The sequence below is a fragment of the Talpa occidentalis genome, unplaced genomic scaffold (assembly GCF_014898055.3).
Source record: "Talpa occidentalis isolate TD23 unplaced genomic scaffold, MPIMG_talOcc4v2.1 talOcc4.15, whole genome shotgun sequence".
NCBI lineage: Eukaryota > Metazoa > Chordata > Mammalia > Eulipotyphla > Talpidae > Talpa > Talpa occidentalis.
Genome location: NW_023601543.1, coordinates 82,102,447 through 82,126,295, shown reverse-complemented (window position 1 = coordinate 82,126,295; position 23,849 = coordinate 82,102,447). Strand labels below are relative to the sequence as shown.

Below are 23,849 nucleotides of genomic sequence, written 5' to 3'. Positions count from 1 at the left end.
TTAAAAATGGAAGCAACACTCTTGGGGTGTTGCACTCTCTGAATCAGTCAAGGAAGTTGTGGATCCCACATGACACTAGACAGGATTTCCGAGGCACCAGCCCCTTGCTTCCCTAGGAGAGCTGGACACAGCACCTGCAACTGCTAAATTGCAGCTGAGGTTGTCACGGCCTACTCCGAGGCAGCATTTTTGCCTCTGAAGGCGAATGTCCCCAGGAGAAGACCCTAAGCTTTGCCCTCTTTCTCCGCTCAGGTAGAAGGGGGACGTTAACACAAACGAAATCTGAGGGTGGTTCTTTCTTCAAGACATGGAAAATGGAGTGTGCAGATTCGGTACTGAACTTTGAACATCTGTTGCTTCCAGGAAACTGAGCCACCCCAAGCTGGTGAAATTCTACGGCGTGTGTTCAAAGAAATACCCCATATACATAGTGACTGAGTACATAAGCAATGGCTGCTTGCTTCATTACCTGAAGAGTCACGGAAAGGGACTCGAGCCCTCCCAGCTCTTAGAAATGTGCTGCGATGTTTGCGAAGGCATGGCCTTCCTGGAGAGCCAGCAGTTCATACACCGGGACTTGGTAAGCAAGTTCAAAGCCAGGAAAGAGCCCATCCACAGTTCCACCTGCAGCCGCGGGCAATTGGGGGGGACGGCCCGGGGGGCATCTTCTTGGTGCTTATTTGCCACTTGCACTATTGTAATAACAGACGCAGTTTTGAAATAAAATATTGAAAGAACAGAAAGATAGAAGCCATCGAGATCTCCGCAGCTGTGTTGTGGCGTGAAGGGAAACAGAGAGGAAAAGACTTCGGTCAATTTAGCGTTTCTCCCAACTGTTAAACCCAAGGTGGCCTTTACTCCAGGAAGAGCTAACACAGTGCTGACGCAGTCACGCAAGGCCGCCCCTGGAAATAATGAAAGAAAGCGACCCAGAAGGAAAAGAAACATGGGGTCTTTGGGTCAGGGCGGGCGTGAGCAGTGTTTTACTTGGCACACGCTGGTATTTATCTCGAGGGATTTTCTTTCGCTGAACAGCAAACAGGCCATCCACGGCAGCCCAGTGCGTTTGGTCAGTCTCTGCTGCATCTGTTAATGCACAGGATTCTAGGGGTGGAGAGGGAAGCCCTAGAACGGGGTTCTGTCTTTAATGCAGGATACCTTTCATGTTGTTTGACAAGGGTGGGTGCTGGGGTGGCAATACTTAGGGGAGCACACTTTCATACAGAAAAATTAAAAATTGCAAAGGAAAAAAGACTTTTGATCCTTCAGATGTCTTATTGGAGATGCAGCATTTGGGGTTATGAGAGGCGATCTGAGATTCTGCTGAAGAGAGGGAGAACAACTCATTTAAATGTCAGGAGGTTTGGGTTAGTTTTACTACTTGGTAATTTTGTTCTTTCCCCAAAGGCTGCTCGGAACTGCTTGGTGGACAGTGATCTGTCTGTGAAAGTATCTGACTTTGGAATGACGAGGTAAGTAGTTTCAGAGAGGCAACCAGTGGGTAAAGCATTAACACTAGGAGAATTTTTGTTATCGCGTCATTAAACTTTCCATATCACCAAGTAAGGCATGAAAGTCGGCCCGAAGACTGTCTTGGTGAGTTCTGTCACCTCGCCGTGATTTAGGGAAGTTATTTTGATCATGATCGCAGTTTCTAAGAGTCACTTCCTTCCTTCTGAATCCTCACACTCTGCGTCTCGGGGCCAGTTTTCATGGATTTCCGTAGGAAATGAAGACAGACCTGGGGGTCTTCCCATGCTACAAACACTGCTCAAGAGTCTGTGGGAGATACTGCTGTGAGTGGGGGGACCTGCCCTCAATATATACGCACCTGAGGCTACAGGGCAAGTAGATAAGCCTGACGTTGAGACAAAACACAGCTATCGAGACAAAACACAGCTATCGCGTGTGTGACTCAACCTCAACGCGCGGAATTCCAAGCCAGGACGGCACCTTGGCAGAGAGAGCTCGAGTTGACCGAGCTCTGCAGTTTGCAAACAGAGCCCTAAAACACCAGAGGAAGATCTGGGGTTTTGTGGTTTTTGTCTTCTCCAAAATTCATTATTTGGAAGTGCTCCTTTCCCAGGGCCCCCAGTGTCGGCAGGGTACCCCTGAGCTGTGTGCTACCTGCCACCCCTCCAGCTCCGGAGTCTCCTACACCGACACTCCAAGGTACGAGAGTTAAGCTGCTCTCGGCGCCCTCAGGGACCGCTCCCCGCCTTGCTCTCAAAGCAGGAGAACCGGCTGTTTTGCCAGCAGCCAGGAAATAGGCTGTCCGGCTCTTTGTCGCTTAGGAAAAAGGAGTAAGGAACCCTGAGGCCAGGCAGCAGACCGTGCTGGTTACGAGGTTGTGCAGTCACATCGTTCAGAGGCCTGTGATAGAACTTGGTTCCGAGGCTTGGGGGAGGGTGTGCCAGGGGCAGGCCCGGCTCAGCGGTGCCAGGGTAGTTCCCAGGTGTCTGATGAACTGCCGGAATCGGGAGGGAAGCGTGGAAGGTGGGTGTGACCCTATGAACGTCTTATTTCTTCTTATTACTATTTCAAAGAATGATTTGCCAAACCAGCATTTTCTGATGTTTTCAGTTGCACAAATATCATACTTTATGTAAATGTATCTAACACCTTTGGCCATGCGAAGGTTTGGTATAAATAATACCCAAATTTTCACTTTCCTAATGTTGAGTCATTCCTTTTCCTTTTTGTGAGTAAATATATCCCCTCTATCAGGTATATAAATAATATATGCCTAGTGTAAGAAATAGAGCAATCGTGTAGAAAGTAAAGAGTAGACTCCGCCCCCCACCCCTTCGCGTTTTTAGCACAAAGAGTAACTACAGATGGCGCATTTGACGGATGTCCTTTTAGTCTTATTCCTGGGTCTACTCGATCATGCACACAAATACATGCATTAACTGTCCCCAGGCTTCCAAGCCCCTCGTACATCACATTTCACACACCTGCTTTTGAACACAACCTTAGGCATTTTTTTTTTTTAATTGTGGCGACTATAGAGCTAGCTTGTTTTTCCAACGGCTGCATCCCATGGTGCATTAATGAACCTTACTATAGTGAATCATCCCTCAACCTATGGACATTGGGGTCGCTTCCTTTCTTATCATTCTATCAACAAGACTGTAGTGAATATCCTTGAGCAAAGATACCCACAGTCTCCACATCCCCATAGGCGACTGCTGTTCATCCTTGTTTGTAACAGCAGAAGATTGGGAACAACTGACGTCATTAAACAAATTCCGTTCGTCCATAACAGGGAATACTAGTTACAAATTAAACACGATGCTGCAGAAGATCATGTAACCACGTGAGGAAAATGTTCTTGATGTACCCAAGGAAAAACAGAAGCAAACCTCAGTGCCACAGAAACCCAATCTTGTCCAAATTATATATTGAAAAAAATGGGAAAGTGTTTCGAGTGGATAAACACTCAAAAGTGTTTATCTTCAGTAGTAGAATTGCCGGTTATCTGCGGGGGAGGGTTTGGAGTGATTTTGTTTCTATATTTTTGTAGTTTTCTATATCTGCCAAATAGTTGACATTCATATTTTGGTACTTTCACAGTTAGAGTTCATTTTTTAAATGCTTAAAAGTCATAAGCGGCTTCTAGCTAAACCCACACAGTGACAGGGGCCAAAGAGCCAGAAAGCCCAGGCGCGTGGCCCAGGCTGGGTGGCCCTACGCCCTCATCAGCCTGACCCCCCAGAGGCAGCCGCTGTCAGGGGTCTTCCCATCTTGCTCGGTCGAGTGGCTTTAAGATCTTTGCTGCTTCTCCCACAGGTATGTCCTGGATGACCAGTATGTCAGTTCGGTGGGAACAAAGTTTCCAGTCAAGTGGTCTGCCCCAGAGGTGTTCCACTACTTCAAATACAGCAGCAAGTCTGACGTATGGGCATTCGGTAAGAAGGTGGCCACACGGGGCCCAGCCCCATTTCGTAAGCGACTTCCACAGCAGGAAACCACGGGAGCAGCAATATCCATTTTTAGCAAAAGCCCTGAGAGCTTGCAAAAGCACCAGCGTGCCCTGAGACCAGCTAGAGACAGACGCGGTGGCCTCTTCTGGGGTGGGTGTGGCCTATCTGCCCACGGGCATAAAAGCCAAAGGGGTTTAAAAGGTTTCAAACAGCTTTTTTAAAGCAGTTATTGAAAAGTAAAACTCAACTTGCATGAAGTCCAAAAGGCTGACAGGCTTAAAACGAAGCCTTCAACTGTGCATGAAAGCAGCGGTGAGAACCACTCCCTCCTCTACCGGGCAGTTCTTTGCACACACCAGGTATAAGCACCAACGTGGCTCAGGGCTTTCTCGGGCTCACCTCCACTTCAGCTAGTGCCCTCATGAAAATTCAAAATTCAGATCAAGCTCAACCAGCGTCCAGCACGAAATCCAAGGGTGTGTTTCTGTAAATCAAGTTAGGTGGGAGCACCGCCAGGCCCGTGGGTGGGAGCCCAGCAGGCCCGTTGGGTTCTGTACTGTCTCTGGCTATTTTGTGCGGCAACAGCGGAGTCGAGCGGTTGCCAGGGAGACTGCATGACCCATAAAGCTTAACCTACTACTGTGCATCCCTTTTCAGAGAAAGCCTACTGACCCCTAATTTATTAAGAGAGCTATACTGAAATTGAGGTAAGGTAATCAGAAAACAGAAACCATTCTTCAGTTGTGAGTTTGGAGATGTTCTGATATTTTCCTGCATTGTGAGGAATGCCAGGCCTGTTTACAATCACTAGTGGATAAATAATCCAAATGACATAAAGTTGCGGGGTATATTAAATACAACCAAGGCCTATTTTTCATGCCTGGCTTAGTCCTTAAGCAAAATGTGACTTTCTAGATGATATTCATAAGACTGCCTGAAAAATGGAAAAAATTGTTAGCTATTTATTTGTCTATGTGACACAATATCTTAAGAATAGTTTTTCCTTTTGGAAAAGTGCAAAAAATAATCCAATGTACACAGACAAAGGAAAAATCACAAAGAGCATTTTGGCAAATATTTGATGTCGTTTTGTGCTGATTAACATATCACTGCTTTCAATCTCCTTGTATCAAATGAAACGCCTTATAAAAGAAAGTCTAAAAATTCAGGCTCCTTAAGAATTACAGCATCTCTTTGACTTCAAAATTGCATTACCCAGCTTATGCACAAATCTGATACACTGGCACTTGGCTCCAGATATTTTCTGGCTCTTTCCAAAACCTAAATTCATTCTTAAATCATTTGTCCCCAGTGAAGAAATTCAAAGCATCAAGATTGGGCCTTCCTGGTGGCCTGGAGGTTAAATCTCAGAGCTATCATGGCTACGGCCTGAATTCGATCCCCGGGCAGGGAGCTGACCCACACAGGAAGTCCCGCCGAGGTTTTGAGCAGTGATACTCTTCTTGGGATAAGGGGGTAGGCCTCCAGAGAGTTGTGGAGGAAGCAGCAAGGTTTGGAATGGTTTTAGAATTTTTTATCATGCAGTCACTTCTCATATTGCCTTGCGATAAGGATTTTGCATAAAATCCATAATCGTGAAAGTTTTGAAGTTAGCACTTCAGTTATATGATTCTAGAAGTGTGCTTCCTCTGTCCCAATTTCTGGTTTTCCAAGGCATGTGACACATATGGGCTATTGAAATCCTCCAGCTTGGCCACCCTGAGCCTGTCCCGTACTCCGTGGACACGTGTTCCCACCTATTTAGCCCTCATGGCACCATAACAGTGTGCAGATATCATATTCTAGAAGGGATCCTGGGCAGAGAAAGTTGCCCAGCCTCCACATGGTGGAACTGCCACACCCTCTTAACCGCTGCAACCTGAGCTCTGCTTCTTAAGCTGGAGACTATGAAGCCCTGTGACTGCAGAAACCAAACCCCCAAATGCATTCAAAAGGACCCAAAGTGTTAGGAACCACTGAGACTCTGAGAACAAATGTGGCCAACGATTTCTTTTTTAATGCCCATGAAATGTCATTTGATTGCACAATGAACTCATTGCACGTCACTGCCAAGACAGAAAGGACCAAAACTTCCACCCGCCTCACCTCAGGCTTGGGGCCGGGTGGTGTCTTGGTGACTGGAACAGGCCCCTCGCCTCTCTGCAGCAGCCCAGCATCTCACCCCAACTCCCTCCCTCCGCAGGACCCTGGCCATCTCCCGGGTTACCAGCAATAACCGGTGTCAGGGTCCTGCAGACAGGGGAAGAGACACTGGACTCTGGAAGTGGTGGCTCCCCCCTCCTCCTTTCTGCTACGACGTGTTCACGGGGGTCCCTGGCTCTGCCCCAGGCTTCCTACCTGGCAGGAGGCGCTCCCTCCACACACTCGTCCCTTCTGACCGGTTCTTCCTTTGCCTGTCTCTGTGGCCTCTCGCGGTGCAGGCATCCTGATGTGGGAAGTGTTCAGCCTGGGGAAGCAGCCCTACGACTTGTACGACAACTCCCAGGTGGTCGTGAAGGTCTCCCAGGGCCACAGACTCTACCGGCCCCAGCTGGCCTCGGACACCATCTACCAGATCATGTACAGCTGCTGGCATGAGGCAAGTTCCCCCCGGGGGCGCAGGGAGGGCCGCCAGGTGTTTCCCCTCTGGGCAGACTATTTGAGAGAAGGCCCCGCTGCAGAGCCCCGGGGCCCGGCCTTCCAGCATCGGTAAAGTAGGTACGGACAGTTTTACAACCTATGCTCAGCTCTAGAGAGATGAATCCATTTCTTCATCAGGTGACGCGCTCTGAGGGAGGTACTGTATAGCACAGCAGCAGAAACAAGAGGCCTGAGAAGTTAAGTGATTTGTCCAAGTCACACAGCTAATAAGAGGCAGGTGGGCTAGCGCTGGAGTTCCGGTTCTTAGCCACAGTCCTGGGGGGATCTCGTACCAGACAGCACAGAAGCAGGCGGAGGGAGCACATGGTATATTGCAGGGGCAGGACAGGACACAGTGCAGGTTTTCTGATCCCATGCAGACCGGGTAAAGGAGGAGTCAGAGTCCTCAGTGGCTTTTTTGCAGGTCCTTTATTGGGGTTCACCAGGCATATAGCAGGCAGGGGTGCTGGCTGGGGGGGGCTGGGAGGCTGGCAGGCCTCCTGCCGCGGACCAGCACAGCAGTAGACGATGAGGCCGTCTCAGGGTTGACAGACTGCGCAGGGTGGTCAGGGATTCGGTTAAAGAAATGACAGACACACTTCAAGAGAGAGTGTAAATCTGAGTGCGCTTTAATTAAGTTAGTGGTCAGTATATATGTTTTTTCTAAAGGCATAGGAACAGTGAACATCAAAGAGATCAGTTTGCTCATAGGCTTAGCTTAATTGACAGGGCAGTGATTTATGTCCGAAGTTACACCTGGACCTAGCCTCATTCCTAATTGGACAGGCTATTAATTCTTTCTACTGTTCTATATAATTATTTTCTAGTTGCACTATCACTATTACCTACTCATTTTTACTCATAATTAATTGTCATGGGTGAATTTATTTTATAATGCAGTAAATATCAAAGGTATAAAGTCAAGCACATAATAGAAAGATTAAACCAACGATTCTATTATGACACAGTGTTTAGTAATGTTTCATTTGCATTAGCCTAATTATTAAATTACGTATGTTTTTTAATTAGCAATCAATGACCAGAAAAAGGAAAGATTTTAGAAAGACAGTTGTAGCAGAATAAAGTTTGTGGGCCTTGAGAAAGCGAGATAAGGTTCCAGGTGGTCAGCATTTCTTTTAATCATCTCTGTGGCGGCTTCTGGTGGTCGTTAGCTCTTGGCAGGCATTCGGCTTCTCTGCATCTTAGGGAGTTTGCTGTTCTCCCCCTGCGCGCATGGTTCCTTGCCCACGCCGGACCTCAGGGACCATGGCAACAGCCATTAGCCCTGAGGGTCACTGCAGGGGGAGGTGCAGCAGCCTCCCAGCCCCCAGCAAGTCTTCACTCTATCTGGGCTCTCTGGCGTTCGTTTTGCTGCTTCTCGGCTTCTCTTTCGGCTTCTGCTTCGGCTTCTCCTGCTGCTGCTGGCGTCCCCGTGACGCCGCCCTTAAAAAGCACAGTCTTAGCCCAGCTGAATCCCATCGACCTATGCCCACACCCTACTCCAGGTGCCGCCATCAGGCATGCGTTCAGGACAAGGATCCATCATCTCTCCTGATGGCGGGAGGGCAGAAAAGCCTGACATTTTCTTTACCCTACATATATGCTGTGCTGTCCTGCTTCCCTTGCCTCCGAGACCCGGAGTGAAAGAATTCCACGTAGGCAGAGAGCAGGAGTATTTACGGAGAAGCCATGGAGCCAAAATGGGCAGGGATTAATTTGCAAAGCATCTGCTAGGGCTGTTAAGGAAGGGGCTGTTAAGGGGCTGTTAAGGAAGCAGCTGAAAACACCGGGCGTTCATAACCAGGCTCCCAAAGGAGACGCATAGAGAGTGGAGGAGGAGCTGGGAGGAGGGGGAGGTGACTTTCTGATTGCCTTGTGACCTCAGGCAGGCCAGGAAGCCTCAGCAGGACGTCCCTGGGTACGTGAGTGGAGACGTGGTCAAAGGTGTCCCGTTGAGGCCAGGACAAGCACAGGTGCGGAGGCAAGAACCACCAGGCTGTGTTTGGCCACAGCTATCGTTGGAAAGGGTGGAAGTGAGTTCAGAAAGTAGATCTGGCCCAGATTCTGCAGGATGGATGACAAGGAGAGGAAGTTTTGCTTTCTAGAGTCCATGGGGTGTCACGGGAGACTTTTGAGAGTGACGTGGTATTCGGGCGCTGTTAAGAACGTTCCTCTGCCACCCCACGGTACTGCTACTGCTGTGTCGATGGGAGGGCCTGATGTTGCACTCGCGTGTCCATGCGCCCACGGGTCAAGCGTAGACTGGGGTTGTGGTTGGGCGTACGGACTCTGGAACCAGAATGTCTGGTTGAACCCTAGCTGTGGGACCTCGCACAAGCCCCCTCATCTCTCTATGCGTCACTATAAAATAGTACTTAAATGACAGGCTCATTGTGTGGATTGAAGGAGCTACTGTTACCAAGTTCGTAGCAAAGGGTGCTCAGAACAGCAAGTGCACTACACGTCCGGTGGTGGTGGTGGTACTGATGGGAATGGTGGTGGTGGTGCGTATCTGCAGGGCGCCAGTGTGTCAGGCACTGTGCTTGGCGCTAGCGCTAAATCACTACCCACGACTTAGAGCACAGAGGCCCTCTTGGAAGAGTGGCTGACCACATCCCATAATACTACTTTATTGGTTAGCATTAAATTAGCTTGTGGCATAAGAGCACTTCGTGATTCTCCCCCTGCCCCTGCACTTGGAATGCCATACAAGGCTGCCCCCACCTTTTTCGGCCGCAAATGTAGTGTGTGAGGAGCTGAGAGCTTCAGCTGGTGCGGGAGGTCAGTCTGGGCCAGGAGAGCTGGAGGCCTGTCACTGCCCACCGCCTGACGGACTACGCCATCACCTGGGTGGAGAATAGCTGTACCCTCTGTCTTTGGGTTCTTTGGGGGCCTTTTCTTCTGCTCCCCAGGTGCTCTCTTCAGCACTGAATGCTTGGTGCATAGAGGCTGTTTTAACCCTGGGAGGGCTGGCACCATCTCATCGCTCACCTTTGTGGGTTTCCTAGCTCCTCTACCTTTGTGAAAACCCTAGGAACTAGAGCACCTGTTTGTTCAGCGTGAAATAACGTTGTTCATATTTTGGAGGTAGTTTTCAGTTTACACTTTAGCCTGGGAAATTTGGCATCTTTATAATATCGATGTGTCCTGTTCAAGAACAAGCTATGTTTTCCTACGTGCTCAAGTGTGATGTATTTTTGAGCAGTGTTGTAAAGTTGATCTCATTTTGGTGTGGTGAGTTTTTTCTCTCCTGACGGGTCACGGCACATGTGTGAAGTCTATTGACTTGGACTGTCCCATTTGGATGTTGCTCTCCTCGGGAACCCTGTCATTTGGGTGGGCGCTCTCGTTGATAATCTTGGTTTTTCAGGTATCTGCTATGCAAATAGATACTTGTTCTGTTTCTTTTCCAGTTCTTAGAGGGCTAATAGTTTTCTCTTTACTAGAAAATGTGTTTCCCCCTTTTAAAAGCTGCTACTTTAGGACTGAGGGATGCCTGGCTTTCTACTTTATTTTTAATGATAATTTTCACACACTAAACCATGGGGGTTTTCTTATTTTTAGCTTCCAGAAAAGCGTCCCACATTTCAGCAACTCCTATCTTCCATTGAACCTCTTCGGGAAAAGATAAGTGTTGAAGAAGAAATTGGGTGATCGGATGAGAATGAATCTAGATGTTGGCCTACATTTCTACTCTTTTTAAGGAAAGTAGCAACGCACAGGCAATGTTATTTAGCTAGTTCTTAATACTATTCTGTGTGCTGTGTGTCTAAAATACTATCTAGAAATGAACAAGGTAGAAAACAAAAGATTTCCTTGAAATTTAGGTCAAATTAGTAATGTTGTGTATGCTGCGTCCCAGCTAATAGAAGCATGTTCTGATTGTAATGTGGAGAGAGTGTGTAAAGATCGAACAGAATGCAAAGATTATTTGTTGGATATTTGTCCTTTTCTTTGTAGCACCACTATCATGATCATTAAATATGCTGTTAACAAAGACAAAAGTGTGGACATTGGCCTTCATGTCTTAATGGTCTAAGCATGAGCAGGCATGAGAATCAGACGGAGAGTTTGTTAAAACCGATTCCTAAGAAGTACCCCAGGGATTCTGGTAGGAGAGGTCTGAATGCAGCCTGAGATTTTGTATTTTTAACACGTTCCCAGATGTTGCCAAGGCAGCCAGTCTGCACTGCCCCGGGGCCCCACTGTGTGTGGCGTCATTAGGGTCCATAATCCAATGCAAATGACACAAGTTTCTTCTGATGTCCAGATGAGAACAAGGACTATGTGGTCACGCACACAGGTATGAAGCAGGAGTTAAAGGTATTCAACGATATATTAACTAGGTTTCCCATAAAGCAAAATTTAAAAGGTGCTAAGGTACAATTCAATACCGTTTCCTTAACCTTATCGCTAGCAATCTCAACTCAGGGTAATCATGATCTTGTATCTAGAATTGATTAGATTGTTGCTATCATTTTAATGCCTTGGGTTTGGGGCTCTGGAGCTGCTGGCTAGTTTGATAATGGGAGATCAGATTTCAGTCTACTATCTTGACACAAAGGTACAGAAATACTGTTTAGCTTCAAAACTGTTCCTGGGGATGGCCCCCTTCACAGCTAGCTGCTGAACCCCGGGTTTTCATCTCTTTTAGACTACTGCATTGCCATTTTTGTAATGAGAAACATTACAGAAGAAAAAGGTCATCCTCATCTGACTTGGCTAACTGATTCACATGACCATTATCTCTGTAGAGTTTTGTACAAAGTTACCCTTACGTGCTGGTCACCACATCGAGTGAGTTGAAGGGTAGAGTGTGGATGTGTTAATCCATTTCACCTATTTTGAATCCATTTTCAAGTATGTGGTGGATGCTGGGCTCGGGACCCACCTGGGGACTCAGATGCATGGGAGCAGGCTTGGGCCCTACCTGGTGACGTGTACAGTTCCAACACAACTCTCTTTAGAATGATTGTGCAATCAAGCAATGTAAGAAATTGGGATACATTCCAAGACATTTGAGTGGTCAAGGGTGCTAGGCAGTCAGACGGTGATTTGTTCATGGAGGTGAGAAGCAGGCAGATGCTGTGGCAGCCCCAGCACATCTGTGCACAGGAGCCCACGGGAGTGTGTAACACCAGCATTTACCGAGTCTCTGCTTTGTGCTCAGCGCTGCTCAGGTGCAGTGAGTGGATACCAAAGACCTAAGGTGCTCACTGCAGAGGGTGAATTCCATTGGGGTTCCATTCATTCCATTGTTAGAGAACAATACACAGGAGTTTCTGCTCAGTGTGCTCTGAGGGATGTGACTCATGGAGACCCCCGGGGCTGGTTTTAAATTGTTGGGGAAGTGACAGATCGAGTAACTTGGAAGTGAGAAGACTCTGGAGTCTGTTCTCTTCTTTAGACCTGTCACTCTGAAGCAGGCCTGTTCTACTGTAGTCATCCCTGTGGGCAGGTCACTACAATACTTAGATTAAGTTCATGTGAAGAGAGGGCGACATCCCTTACATTTGAATTAAAGTGTCTGTGCCGTTCTCAATCCCTGCAGCTCTACCCCCTTCTCAGGCGCCCATTCTCAGCTCTGTGCTTCACTATAAACTAGTACTTAAGTGATAGGGTTACTGTGTGGATTAAATGAGCTACTATTACCAAGTCCCCATTCTCAGCTCTACCCATTCTCAGGCGCCATCTTTAAAAGTGACCCATCCAGATTCCATACAAGATCCCAACAGTCGCTCCCACCATATATCCTTTTTTTCCCCCAACTCCTGCAAGCCAACCCGTTTTTCCATTTCCACTACCCTTGAATGGCCTGTGAGGCCAAAGCCACACTTTCTTGATTATTCTCAAATATCAACATCTCTTTTAGGAAACAGAAGGGAAGTCGAATTCTTACGCAAAATAAATGCTGAAGGCAATGCGAGTGAAGATGCCCTCTCCTCAGGCGAGTCTTCTTAGGACAACTTTTCCTGAACAGGGTCATCGTTTTGCTATTTAATGACATCTGTATAATCCCATATAGCTGTACCATGAAATTAACATTTATGTATGGTAAAATCACCTCAAGAGGAAACAAAGTAGAATGTTCTAAAATGAAGTCTGAGTATCCTCACTACTTTGGAATCCTGGGTTATTTTCCCCTTTACTCAAGTCCACGGAGCCATAAGGATTCTCTTCACTTGCTTCTTCACTTCTCCTGTTAAATAAAGCGAGAGCACCTTAATATAGTGACGTCAGAATGACACTGCCTTCCAGAGACGAGCCCAGCCAGCTCTTACACCACATCTAAGCACTGATGTGCTCCTTTGCAAATCGGTTCCCTCTTAACAGGTTCTAAACACCTGGAAAGCATTGGCATCCCTTCTTTGGCCCTGTCATTGGTTGGCACAATGGCTGGCAGGGTGCAGGAGATGGGTTAGGGGTATGTGCCCTGTAGTGGGGGGCTCTATGCTCAGTTTGCCTATTTAGAAAATGATGGCAATGATATGAATTCGGTGAAATAATGCTGACAAGCACTCACAGTACCTGGCTATAATCCACAATCACGATTAACCGTTACTGTCATTACTAGGAACTGAGTGGTTATTTAGCCAATGGCCTCATTTTAAAGAGCTTTCCTGCTAAATTACCAACTTCGAAAGTGTAAACAAGGTCAGGACAGGATAGCATTGAGGTACAACAACACCTTTGAAAACTGGGTGTGTGTCCCAATCAATCTTACTGTGTAAAGTAGAGAAAGTTATTTGCCCTCTGTGAATCTCAGTTCACACACATGAAGATAATTTACATCAGCATTTGCTGAAAGAATCACTATATGAAGGAACTGAGAAGGCCTGCCGGTCTTATTTTTCTGTGTACTCTTACTAACATAGTGTGTGTTGTGAAGGAGATGGCCTTAGATAATCTATTTAACTTAACTCTGGAAGTGTAGCTCATGTGCATATTTTCATAATGTTCTTCTCAAATTATAATGTGCATGTGATTCTCTGGGGGTTATACTAAAATGCAGATTCTGATTCCACAACTCAGAAATTGGTACTTTTGGTTGGCTTTAGGGAGGGGACTTGGAGGCACAGGGTGACAGGGAAACTAAGTATCCTTTTGTATTTTAAAATTTTCAGGTATATGAATGTATTTATGCAATCTCTATTCTTTCAATTGGATCTATTTGGGGGGAACTAAGACACTCTATAGTGAAGGATATTGAGCAAAATGGATAAGTGTATGTAAAAATTCAACCAAGAATATATTTAAACAACCTGAAGCATGCATGAAGTTTTGGTCGGTGCTCTAATTATGTAATCTGATTACACAGCTCGACAAAAGTAAATGCCTTTTCAACAATGGCAGAATCTAGAGGCAAAGCAAGACTATACATCAGGTCTCTAGTGATTGAAATCTTTGATAAACTCGGATCTTCATACCAGAACAAACTAGAGGGTGTCTGACCCGCGCACTAAGGGGAATATAGGGAGCTTGAGCTATCTGGGGAGCAACGAGGATGATTAAAGAGTAGTTGGGAGCAAGTCTCAAAAAGCTCGTTCTTGAATTATCTCAGAGTTCAAACCTTTCAACGATTCCGTCTCAGGGTCACTTCTAAATGAAGCAGTACCCCTTGGTGAGTAGTCCCCTGAGCCTGCCTGCCCCTGCAGAGCTGGCAGCACTCCCAGCATAAGGGAAATGACCCTGTGGTCGGGAAGGAGTTGACCTGGACATTCCTGTAAATCCCAGGCCTGACACCTACTGTGCAGTGTTGGCTAGGAAGGTGAAGTGCTGATAAAATCTGCTCAGTTTCTAAGGGATGCAGCAGAATATTTAGGTGCGAAATGGCTGAAATAAGTTAATTGGTTGATGCAACTTAGCATTTAATGACAAAGCTTCTAGTTCTCTAAACCTTTCTGATTTAGGACACAGATACGCCTAGGAAAGGTCACTTACTTCTTTCGTTCTCTGATCCCGGTGTAGATGAGCACGCCGATACCAACCACTACCACTGCCATCACAACCCCAAAAGCAATCAGCCAAATGTTGACAGGTGGCTTGTAAGGCGGTGCCAGTGTCGGGTAAATACCCACAAACTCCAGGCTGTTGTCATCCAGGCGGAAAGCATCATTGATACGGCCCCGGGACAGCCTATTTCCAAAAGCAGAACAGTTAGGCAAAAGTACACTTAAGGAAAATAAAATTACAGTAATTATTTATTCCTTATATCATTGTTGCAGAAAGGATTTGATAAGACGTCTCCTAACAACATACACAGAAAAGAGCAACAAAATCAACATATTCGATAAATAACCAGGTCCAGTGAAAGACAGGAGTTTAAAAAACAGACTCCTAGATGGGCCTCCCCTGGTGGCGCAGCAGTTGAGCACTGGGCTGCAAAGCTGCCCGCAGCCTCTGCAGTGCCGGTTCGATCCCCGGCCACTGGTGAGGGTCTCACATGGCGCGCAGACCTCGCCTGCTACGCCCACTGCTCCCCTCAGCAGTGTACTTCGTCAGTCTGCCTGTTCTGTTCCCCGCTTTGGCTCTGGTGAATTCTCTCACCCTCCCGCGCTTCTGACTGTGCCCAGTGCTTGTATAAATAAATGAATAAATCTTAAAAAAAAAAAAAGAGACTCCTAGATTATAAGAACAAAATGGTTGCCAGAGGGGAGGGGTGGGGAGATGGCGTAAAGGGGTCAGTTGTAATGGTGGGATGAAACTAGACCTTGGCGGGGAGCATAACGTCATCTGTACGAGTGTCCATTTACAATGCTGGTCGCCTGAATCCTACATGATGATTTCAATTAATGTTACTTCAATAAACTTTTTTACGATCGAAGTTTTGACAATTATGCACCTTTCATTTCTTGTGTCCTAGATTAAATTTGGCAACAGCTTCATGGGAAAATTGGGCTGCAAATGGGAAACATGCAAATGGCTGGCAGCCGTTCACTTGGGCCTGCTGTGTATAAAGCACAGTGTGCAGATTTGGCAGGAATTTCCCTTCTGTCAGAGTGGGACTGTACAGTAAGTCGTTGTAGGGTAAGGTAAAAGCATCAGGCTTTTCTGCCCTCCCGCCATTAGGATCGATGAGGGAACCCTGTGGTCCTGAATGCATGCCTGATGGCGGGCACCTGGAGTAGGGTGTGGGCACATGTAGATGGGATTCACCTGGGCTAAGACTGTGCTTTTAGGAGCGGCGTCGCGGGGACGCCAGAGCAGAAGCCAAGAAAGAAGCAGAGAAGCAGAAGCCGAGAGAGAAGCAGAGCCATGAGAAGAGCAGAGAGAACGTGAGAGAAGGCCAGAGAGCCCAGAGTGAAGACTTGCTGGGTGCTGGGAGGCCTGCCAGCCTCCCGGCCCCCCAGCACCCCTGCCTGCTGTGTACCGGGTAAATCCCAATAAAAGCCTGCAAAACTACCGTGGCCTCCAGGCCTCTGACTCCTCCCTTACCCCATCTGCTGGATCAGAAAACCTGCCCTGCGCCCATTCCTGCCCACTACAGTCGTGGAAAAGGACAGCTGGGTACACGTCTTCTACAAATGAATCCAGCACTCGACAAGTCTCCACAGCAGTATTTTCCAAATGGAAGGTGTTGACTTTTGGAGGCAGCGCTGCGGGGGCGCACTGAACAAGGCCCTTGCAGCTTCTGCAGCACTGGGATGGGATAAGGGGAAACTCACAGAGGAACAAAGGTGATTCTTTTAAAAACAAGACAGAAATGGATTGTCTTGTTTAGTCTGGATTGAACAAAACATCTGGCATCCCCGGCTCCTTTCCCTGTGGATGGTCCAGGTCAGAGTCACCCAGAGAGGGGGAGAGGTCAGAGCAGAATTAGCCATGTAACCCCAGGCAACCGCAATCTGAAAGTGTCTCTTGTCTTCTAGAAAGAGCGAGTTTGAGGGCTGGGCTCTTTCGCCCTGATCTCAGCGGGCACCTCCCCCGCAAGGCTGAGACAAGTTGTTTGGATGCAGGCAGTGAGTCTGGACATGGCTGGTTTGTACACCCTAACTAACTAAGCCGGGTTTTCTAAGCACACCCTGCCCAGCAGGCCTTTCTGCCTCGAGGATGATTAGCAATTCAAGAGGGCCACCGAGTGAGCGTCCCCATAGCAGTGGTTACCTTAAACTTTTTTCTTTTTTAAATTTTAATTATTTTATTTAAGTATTGTAAGTTAATAGCACTGTATGGTTTATGGGTACAGGTTCGCACCTGTTCAGATATTGTTACCACACCACATCCACCAGCAAGGCACCCGTCGTTCTCCACCACAGTCCATTGCTCCCCACCCCACCTTAGTTCTTTAGTCAGATTTAGGCTTGTTTTGCTTTAATACTCAGCTATAAAAAAAAGGTTGTCATTCACAACATGGATGGAACGGGAGAAGATTTGCTAAGCAAAATAAGTCAGATGGAAAAAGACAAATACCAAGATGGCCTTGCTCATATATGGAATATAAAGAAACAAAGCAGGGCCTCCCTGGTGGTGCAGCAGGTTGAGTGCAGCTCTGTGAAGCTGTCTGCAGCCTTTGCAGCAGAGGTTCAATTCCTGGCAGGCCAGGGAGCTACCCACATGGTACGGCAGACCTCTCCTGTCTTGCCTGCTGCTCCCCTCAGCAGTGCTTTCGGTCCGTCTGCCTATTCTGCTCCCCACTCTGTCTCTGGTGAATCCTCTAACCCTCCCATGCCTCTGGCCTGTACCCCAGCTCTTGTGTAAATAAATAAATCTTTAAAAAAAAAAAAAGCAAAGGGACAAAACTAAAATGAAGCCTCTTTTTTTTTTTTTTTTTTTTTTTAAGTGACTGGGGAACTGTATATCACTTTTCACACTTGCTATTTTGGGAAACAGCTGAGGGAAATTGGGCATGCTGTTCCTTTGAAATACCACCCATCAGGCCCTCCTCTAGCAAGGAGGCTAACCAACATCTAAGGAATCCTAGTCTTGCCTACCTTGTTTCAGGCTTTGGTTCATTAATGAATCCTCCATCAAAGTCCCTAGAACCAGACATGCCATGTCTCTTCTGTAGTGATCATTGCCCACGTGTGCTGGTGAGACTTTCCTCAGCCAGTACCTGTTGCCTCAACCTGTGGGCCTGTGCGCATGCTCAGACCACAAGCTCCTGCCCTACCTGCAGGCTGGAAGTGCTGGGGAACTCTTGCCACCTGTACGTAGTTCTCAGCCAACAACTCATGGGAGGTGGTGAATAAATAGCCCAGCTCTGAAGGGACAACTCAGGTGCAAGTTCTACAGTCTCCCAGAATTCCCCAGAAGAATGGAGTTTGGGTTGCCCGCAGTGGCAACTGCCCTTTACGTGTCGTTTGTTATCTGCCTTCCATCCTCTGTCCTCCTGTCACATTTCTATCATCGGTGCTTTTTGAGTTCACCTCCCAATAAACTGCTTACACTCAAATCCTCGTGAAAGGGCCTGCCTCTGGAGTAACCCAAATCATGGCTATTTCCTGACTATGAGAACCTCCTAGAATTAAAACCGAAGCTTTAAGATGTAGGGAAAACATGCAAAAGATTCAGGACAGTGGCTGGCCCACAGCAAGGGTACACGAAGCACGTTCATTAGCGTTATGGTTGCATTTGTTAACCCCTTCGCCCTTATATAAGCTGTTTCACCTGATGGCCTCTTCCACGTCGCTCTTTAAAATGACTTGAGACGGGTTCGAAGGTGAAGTGACCGTGAAGACGAAGGAAACTCTTGCTGTCCTATTAAATATACACACATTGGAGGTCCTGTGGAGACACAGAGGAATTGTTTCCTTGGGCACAGAGGACACAATAAAAACAGAGATTTCTCTTGCTGGTGAACTGGAGACTAGGGGACAGATCACAGAGAAAGGAGGGAGACTCGGGGCTCTCTCCCGCTTCACATATGTGCTCAAATGTTAATGAGGTTTTTTTCTGACCATTTTAGTTAAAATTGAATTACACACACACACACACACACACACACACACACACACACACACACACTTACTCCCTAGCCCCTTTCCTGTTGCATTTTTCTCCCTGTTCTCATCACCATGTAATTCTACTATATTTCACACACACACACACACACACACACGTTAATTGCCACACATGCACATACATTAAAACATAAATATATAAATGGTCTCTGGTAGTCTATGATTTAAAAAACTATGCCATTTTGATAACTTAGAAATTATATTTTTTAATGTAAAACATTTAATAACTATATAATATACAGGTTTTTATAAATATATACATGATATTCTACATAAGCTCAATAAAGGCAGAGATTTCTGCCATTTCCATTCAGTGTTGAGGGTGTTTAGGGGAGGGAAAAAGAGGGGGAGGTAGAAAAGGAGAGGGTGGGTGGGGAGAACTATTGACATTTAACAATAAGGATGCTCTTAACAATCTACAGGTCAAATAAGTTATAATTACCCCTATATAGAGTGGCCCTAATTCTGGGATACCGAAGCTTTAATGTTATTAGGAGGTTTTTCTTAATTTTATTTGAATAAGTGCTGGCTGAAATAACTGGAGAGCAAATCAACTCACCCAAAAAGCATCTCCTCCTTTTTCTCTTTTAAAAAATATTCTCTCATGGCATATGCAACAGATGACTGGAACAAGAACACCTCATTGTCATTCCAGTCATACTGCAAATTCAGAAGAAAAACACAGCTCAGTAGGGATCACAGGATACATTCCAAACATGATACTCCACAAGCATTATTTTTTAATACTCCATTATTCCAAAGATCCTTGCTTTTAAGGTAGTGACCTTCAACTTGAGTGTGCATCAGTAACACCTGGAGGGTTTGTTGAACCAGTGAGTACTGGGCCAGACCCTGAGAGTTTCCAACACAGAGGGTCTTAGATGAGACCCAAGTGTTTGCATTCTAACATGCTCACAAGTAGTGCTTCTGCTGTTCTGGTCTCTGTTCAGGCAACTAACTATGCTTTCAGAAACATTGGGGGCACATGAGGTGTAGGGTAAGGTAAAAAATGTATCAGGCTTTTCTGCCCTCCTGCCATTAGGATTGATGATACATCCTTGTGGTCCTGAATGCATGCCTGAAGGCGGGCACCCAGAGTAGGGTGTAGGCACAGGTAGATGGGATTCACCTGGGCTAAGACTGAGCTTATAAAAGTGGTGTCACTGGGACGCAGCAGAATGAATGGAAGAGCAGAACCACAGGAGAGCAGAGAAGCAGAGACCACCAGAGAAGGCCGGAGAGCCCAGAAAGAGTGAAGACTTGCTGGGGCTGAGAGGCCTGCCAGCCCCCGGCATCTCCAGCATCCTTGCCTGCTGTGTACTCAGTAAAATCCCAATAAAAGCCTGAAAAGCCACTGAGGGCTCCAGGACTCTCTCCTCCTTACCCCGTCTGCTCTGGTCATAGAGATCCTGCTCCGTGCCCGTTCCTGCCCCTTACAGGGGGGTTGTCGCTTATCCTTTCACAGGGTCGCCCTACTATGCAAAAGGAACACATTCCTATTTGGTATGATCCCAGTTTATTCCTTGGGTCTGGGAGCACTCAACATCTTTTCATATAAATTAATGGTACTTGTGTTCCCAGACCCCCCAAAATATCCTACTAGATCCCCAAATAGGAACGATTCTACTTGGAGAGAGTGGTGGAAACCTGTACTTTAGTTTGTTGTAACTGAAATAAACACCCTGCAGGGAGATTTACAGATAGGAGTCATATGAATCATGGGTTTTAGTTAAAATAACCATATCTTGTAGACAAATATACCTTGTATACTATTTTTATAGTAAGTTCTTAGATGTGTAACGTGTAAAAGAAAAGGAAATTTGAGGTTCAAAGAAAAAATATTTTGTAAATAACAAGGTAATTTTTTCTTGTTTTTCAGTGTTAACAACTAGCTTATGCATTTGCATAGTCTATAAAAAAATGTTGAAAAGAAAAATTGCATTCACAGTTCCCTCCAGTGGCCGGCAGTAGAGATCAATGAATGGCACAAATTCTGCAGCTCTCCTTTCGCTCAGGAAAAACAATTACAAGATTTCACAAAAATATTATAACGTTAACTTCAGCTTGGGATAACTCAGGCTTGGGGAAGTTGCTTTTATGGTAATAATGATTAATGTTACTATTACTACTAAAAATATTCTGGTAGCCACTTTTATATTAAAAAAAGAAGGCAGAGTTCTCAACATAATGCCAAAGATCCAGTAGCAATTTGCCACGAACTAGCTTAAACTGAGCAGATTTCCCAGCCATGATGTGTAGACATACTATAAGTACAGTTCCGGTCTCATCAAGGCAGCCAGTTAGTCAGTGAATTGGCCTCAAATGTTCTACCAGCAGACCCTCTGAAAACTGTCACTCACTGCTTAGGAAGAGAACATAGAGATAAATGCCAAGAAAGATGATCAAAAAAGATCTTGTCCTGCCAAATTATAATTAAAATATATTAGACCAAAGAAGAGCTAATAAAAGTATGACAGAAAGAGAATCCCACTGCCACTCAATGATTGTTAAGAAAAAGGAACTTGAACTTCCAGAATTTGGAGAATGAGGCACCTCCATTTTTATTTCTCAAGTGTTCTTTTTTACTCCTACAATGTCATTTATATTTAGATGTCTTACTTATCTATGAAAATTACACTATGTGCCTTGGACAATATTTAACTTCCCCAGAAAAGTAAGGAGCTTAAATGCGATCTTTGGATCTGTCCAATGCAAATAAATTTCTGCAGTTTTGAACTTTGACTTTTAACCAGTAGAAGCAGGCTGCCCTCAAATTCTGCAAAGCCTTCAGGGTACCACACCCCCTGGACTAGCTTCTCCTCTCCTTCCCCAATCAAAACAGATTTGCAAACAAAACTGTTCCGTAAATCTTTTCAAAACCAAACCAAGACTTCTTCAAGCTGGATACCTAGGGGAAAAGCAATAGCTGATTAATTGTTCACCTGAAGGTGTAAGTAACTTGATTTTCTTTAAGGCATTTTGTTATCCCAAAAGGCAATGGTATAGCAGGGCTTCGCAAACTTGGCTGAATGAGAATCAGCTGGGGAGCCCTTCCCTCGTGATGCCCAGCTCTCGATGCCACACCCCAGAGCAATGAAGTCAGAATCCCTCGGGGTGGGCCCAAGCACTTATATGCTGAAAGCACCTGGTGATTCCATGGCAGCCAGCTGCAGGGGGTGACTGGGAAGCTTCCTGCACTTGTCTATGCACACAGGTCACCTAAGGAGCTTGTGAAAAGGTAGATTCTGATTAAGCAGAATCTTAAGAGTGGGGAGCTTAGGATTCTGCATTTTTAACAAGCTTCCAGGATATAGCTGATTGACTAAAACAAAACAAAACAAAATTATCTCTACTGCTTCTAAAAACAGTCACAATAAAATCAGATCCCTCTCTCTTGAATAGAATAGTGGCCCCTGAATTGGGAGGGTGGGTATTTGGTGTTTAAGATTGGATGTTTTCTCATTAATATTCATAGCACCATCTAGCTAACAAGGAAAAGAGCAGACAGAGCCAATCCAGTCAAGGATATGTTACTAAAATCCCCTCAAACTGAAGGCCATAACCTGGGGCTTATAGTTTCTAAGATTGCCATGTGGCCTCTCCCCTTTTAGGCCATGCTGGAAAGGGCTCATTGTGTCCACTTGAGGGAATACATGGGAGGGTAAAGAACACACTGTCCAGAATACTCACTGCTGAATCTCCAAGGGCTGATTTTAAGCTTATCCTCACTTTGATGCTTTGCTCGGAATCTGATTAAAGAGAAATCACAGATCGTTGTTACAGAGGACACACTGACCATGCGCGTTTATTTCCTCCCTCTCACCCCCGCCCCGACCCCACTACAGTGATAGTAAAGGAATAAAAAAGAAAAGGTAAAAACACTCTTTTGGGAAATGAGAAGTGACTGAGCTTTCTCAAGAGGTAGGCAAGCATGGCCTCCTCATATGTACACAGAGGCAGGACAGACCAAAAGGCACCAGAGAATCCCAGAGGGGCTTGGGATTCAGCTCCAGCAGAGGGTGGGAAGCACACACCAAGTTGAAAACAAGGGGAACGAAAGACAAGGTACAGTTAAAGCCACTTTGGGTAACAGTAGATCCTCCAACCCCACGTGCTCTTGCTCAATCACTTAGAGGCTCAACTTGGAGTCTGGGCTGCAGCAAAACATGAGGGGAGCCAAGCAAGATGATTTGGAATCCAGGGGGCAATGGATTCCACCCAGGAAAGCAGCAAAGGGGGTGAAAACTGTTGTCCAGATGGAGATAGGAGCAAGAGGGAAGTCTTTAGATAAAATGAGACTGAAAAGAATAGATCCGTTGGAATAGTTAGAAAAAATGAATGCAACGCAGAGAGCAAATAAATCATGAAAAAAAAAAAAAGAGATAGAGCAGAAACTCTGAGAAAACAAAAACCTACCTAAGACAGGATATAAAATAACTAGTATGTAACTTGGCTTTGCAAGGATAATGATGATTTTTTTTTTGGTGATATTTTTGCTAAAAGGTATGGTAACGTTCTACTGGGCGGCTGAGTATGGGAGGGGAAGAGCAGCAAGAAGTGCCTGAAATCGACCAGTAAAGAAATAACAATATAAACAGGCTTAGAAATGGGGAAGCAGCTGCCAGAAAGAAGCGGTAATAAAGCAGAACAGATAAAAATACTGGTCTTCTTGAAAAGTAGAATCCAAGGACAGCGGGACAGTGGGTTGGAGAGCATTAGACTCTTCTCTAAAACATGGGGCTGATAAAGCAGGAGAGAGAGAGAGAGAGAGAGAGAGAGAGAGAGAGAGAGAGAGAGAGAGAGAGAGAGAGAGAGTAGTTTCCCTGCCCCTGATATACAGCAGGTGATCAACTATTGTAATGTGGTGTTTCCTCCTGACAAAATGGCAGCTGCTCACCACGGCACTGTCAGACATAGGATCGAGTGAGGGAAGACACTGCTGTGTCCCAGCTCCGAGACTGGAGCCAGGGAAGACGGGGGAGCCATTTGAAACGTGTCGTCTGGAGGTACTCACTGAAAGCACAGTCTGTGCCAGAGTTCCATCCCACAACAGTGTTCTTGTTCTGCTCTTTCAGCCAGGTGAACAGAGGCTCAAAGTAGTTGAGCAGTGGTTTCACATTCATAGTCTTTTCTCCTACAACTTTTTCCAGTGCCAAGGGCCAGGATTCCGATCTTCCAAGACTCAGCATTTCACTACATGAAAAAAGGGGGAGGTAGTTTCAGGACCTTTGCCAGGATTCCATAGGTACATATCAGTCTGTTTTTTTCCTCTTGGACTTGGCTAAGGGTATTCATGACAGATAAGACAATAACGCGTGTTAAC

At 46.0% G+C, this 23,849-nt stretch overlaps 2 protein-coding genes across 2 annotated transcripts in view; one reads left to right on the top strand and one right to left on the bottom strand.

Moving 5' to 3' along the window:
* Positions 1-10,672, top strand: part of BMX (BMX non-receptor tyrosine kinase) — a 41,548-nt gene extending 30,876 nt beyond the window's left edge. The window contains exons 14-18 of the mRNA XM_037512677.1: positions 364-580; positions 1,408-1,472; positions 3,793-3,911; positions 6,368-6,525; positions 10,131-10,672. Of these exons, the coding sequence (XP_037368574.1) occupies positions 364-580; positions 1,408-1,472; positions 3,793-3,911; positions 6,368-6,525; positions 10,131-10,220 (649 nt within the window). The 3' untranslated portion in view covers positions 10,221-10,672. The remainder of the gene's footprint in view (positions 1-363; positions 581-1,407; positions 1,473-3,792; positions 3,912-6,367; positions 6,526-10,130) is intronic.
* Positions 10,673-12,230: 1,558 nt separating this feature from the next.
* Positions 12,231-23,849, bottom strand: part of ACE2 (angiotensin converting enzyme 2) — a 43,529-nt gene continuing 31,910 nt past the window's right edge. Inside the window, exons 13-18 of the mRNA XM_037513124.2 lie at positions 23,541-23,719; positions 22,217-22,275; positions 19,086-19,186; positions 18,174-18,290; positions 14,508-14,702; positions 12,231-12,765 (exon numbers count right to left, since the gene is read on the bottom strand). Of these exons, the coding sequence (XP_037369021.1) occupies positions 12,657-12,765; positions 14,508-14,702; positions 18,174-18,290; positions 19,086-19,186; positions 22,217-22,275; positions 23,541-23,719 (760 nt within the window). The 3' untranslated portion in view covers positions 12,231-12,656. The remainder of the gene's footprint in view (positions 12,766-14,507; positions 14,703-18,173; positions 18,291-19,085; positions 19,187-22,216; positions 22,276-23,540; positions 23,720-23,849) is intronic.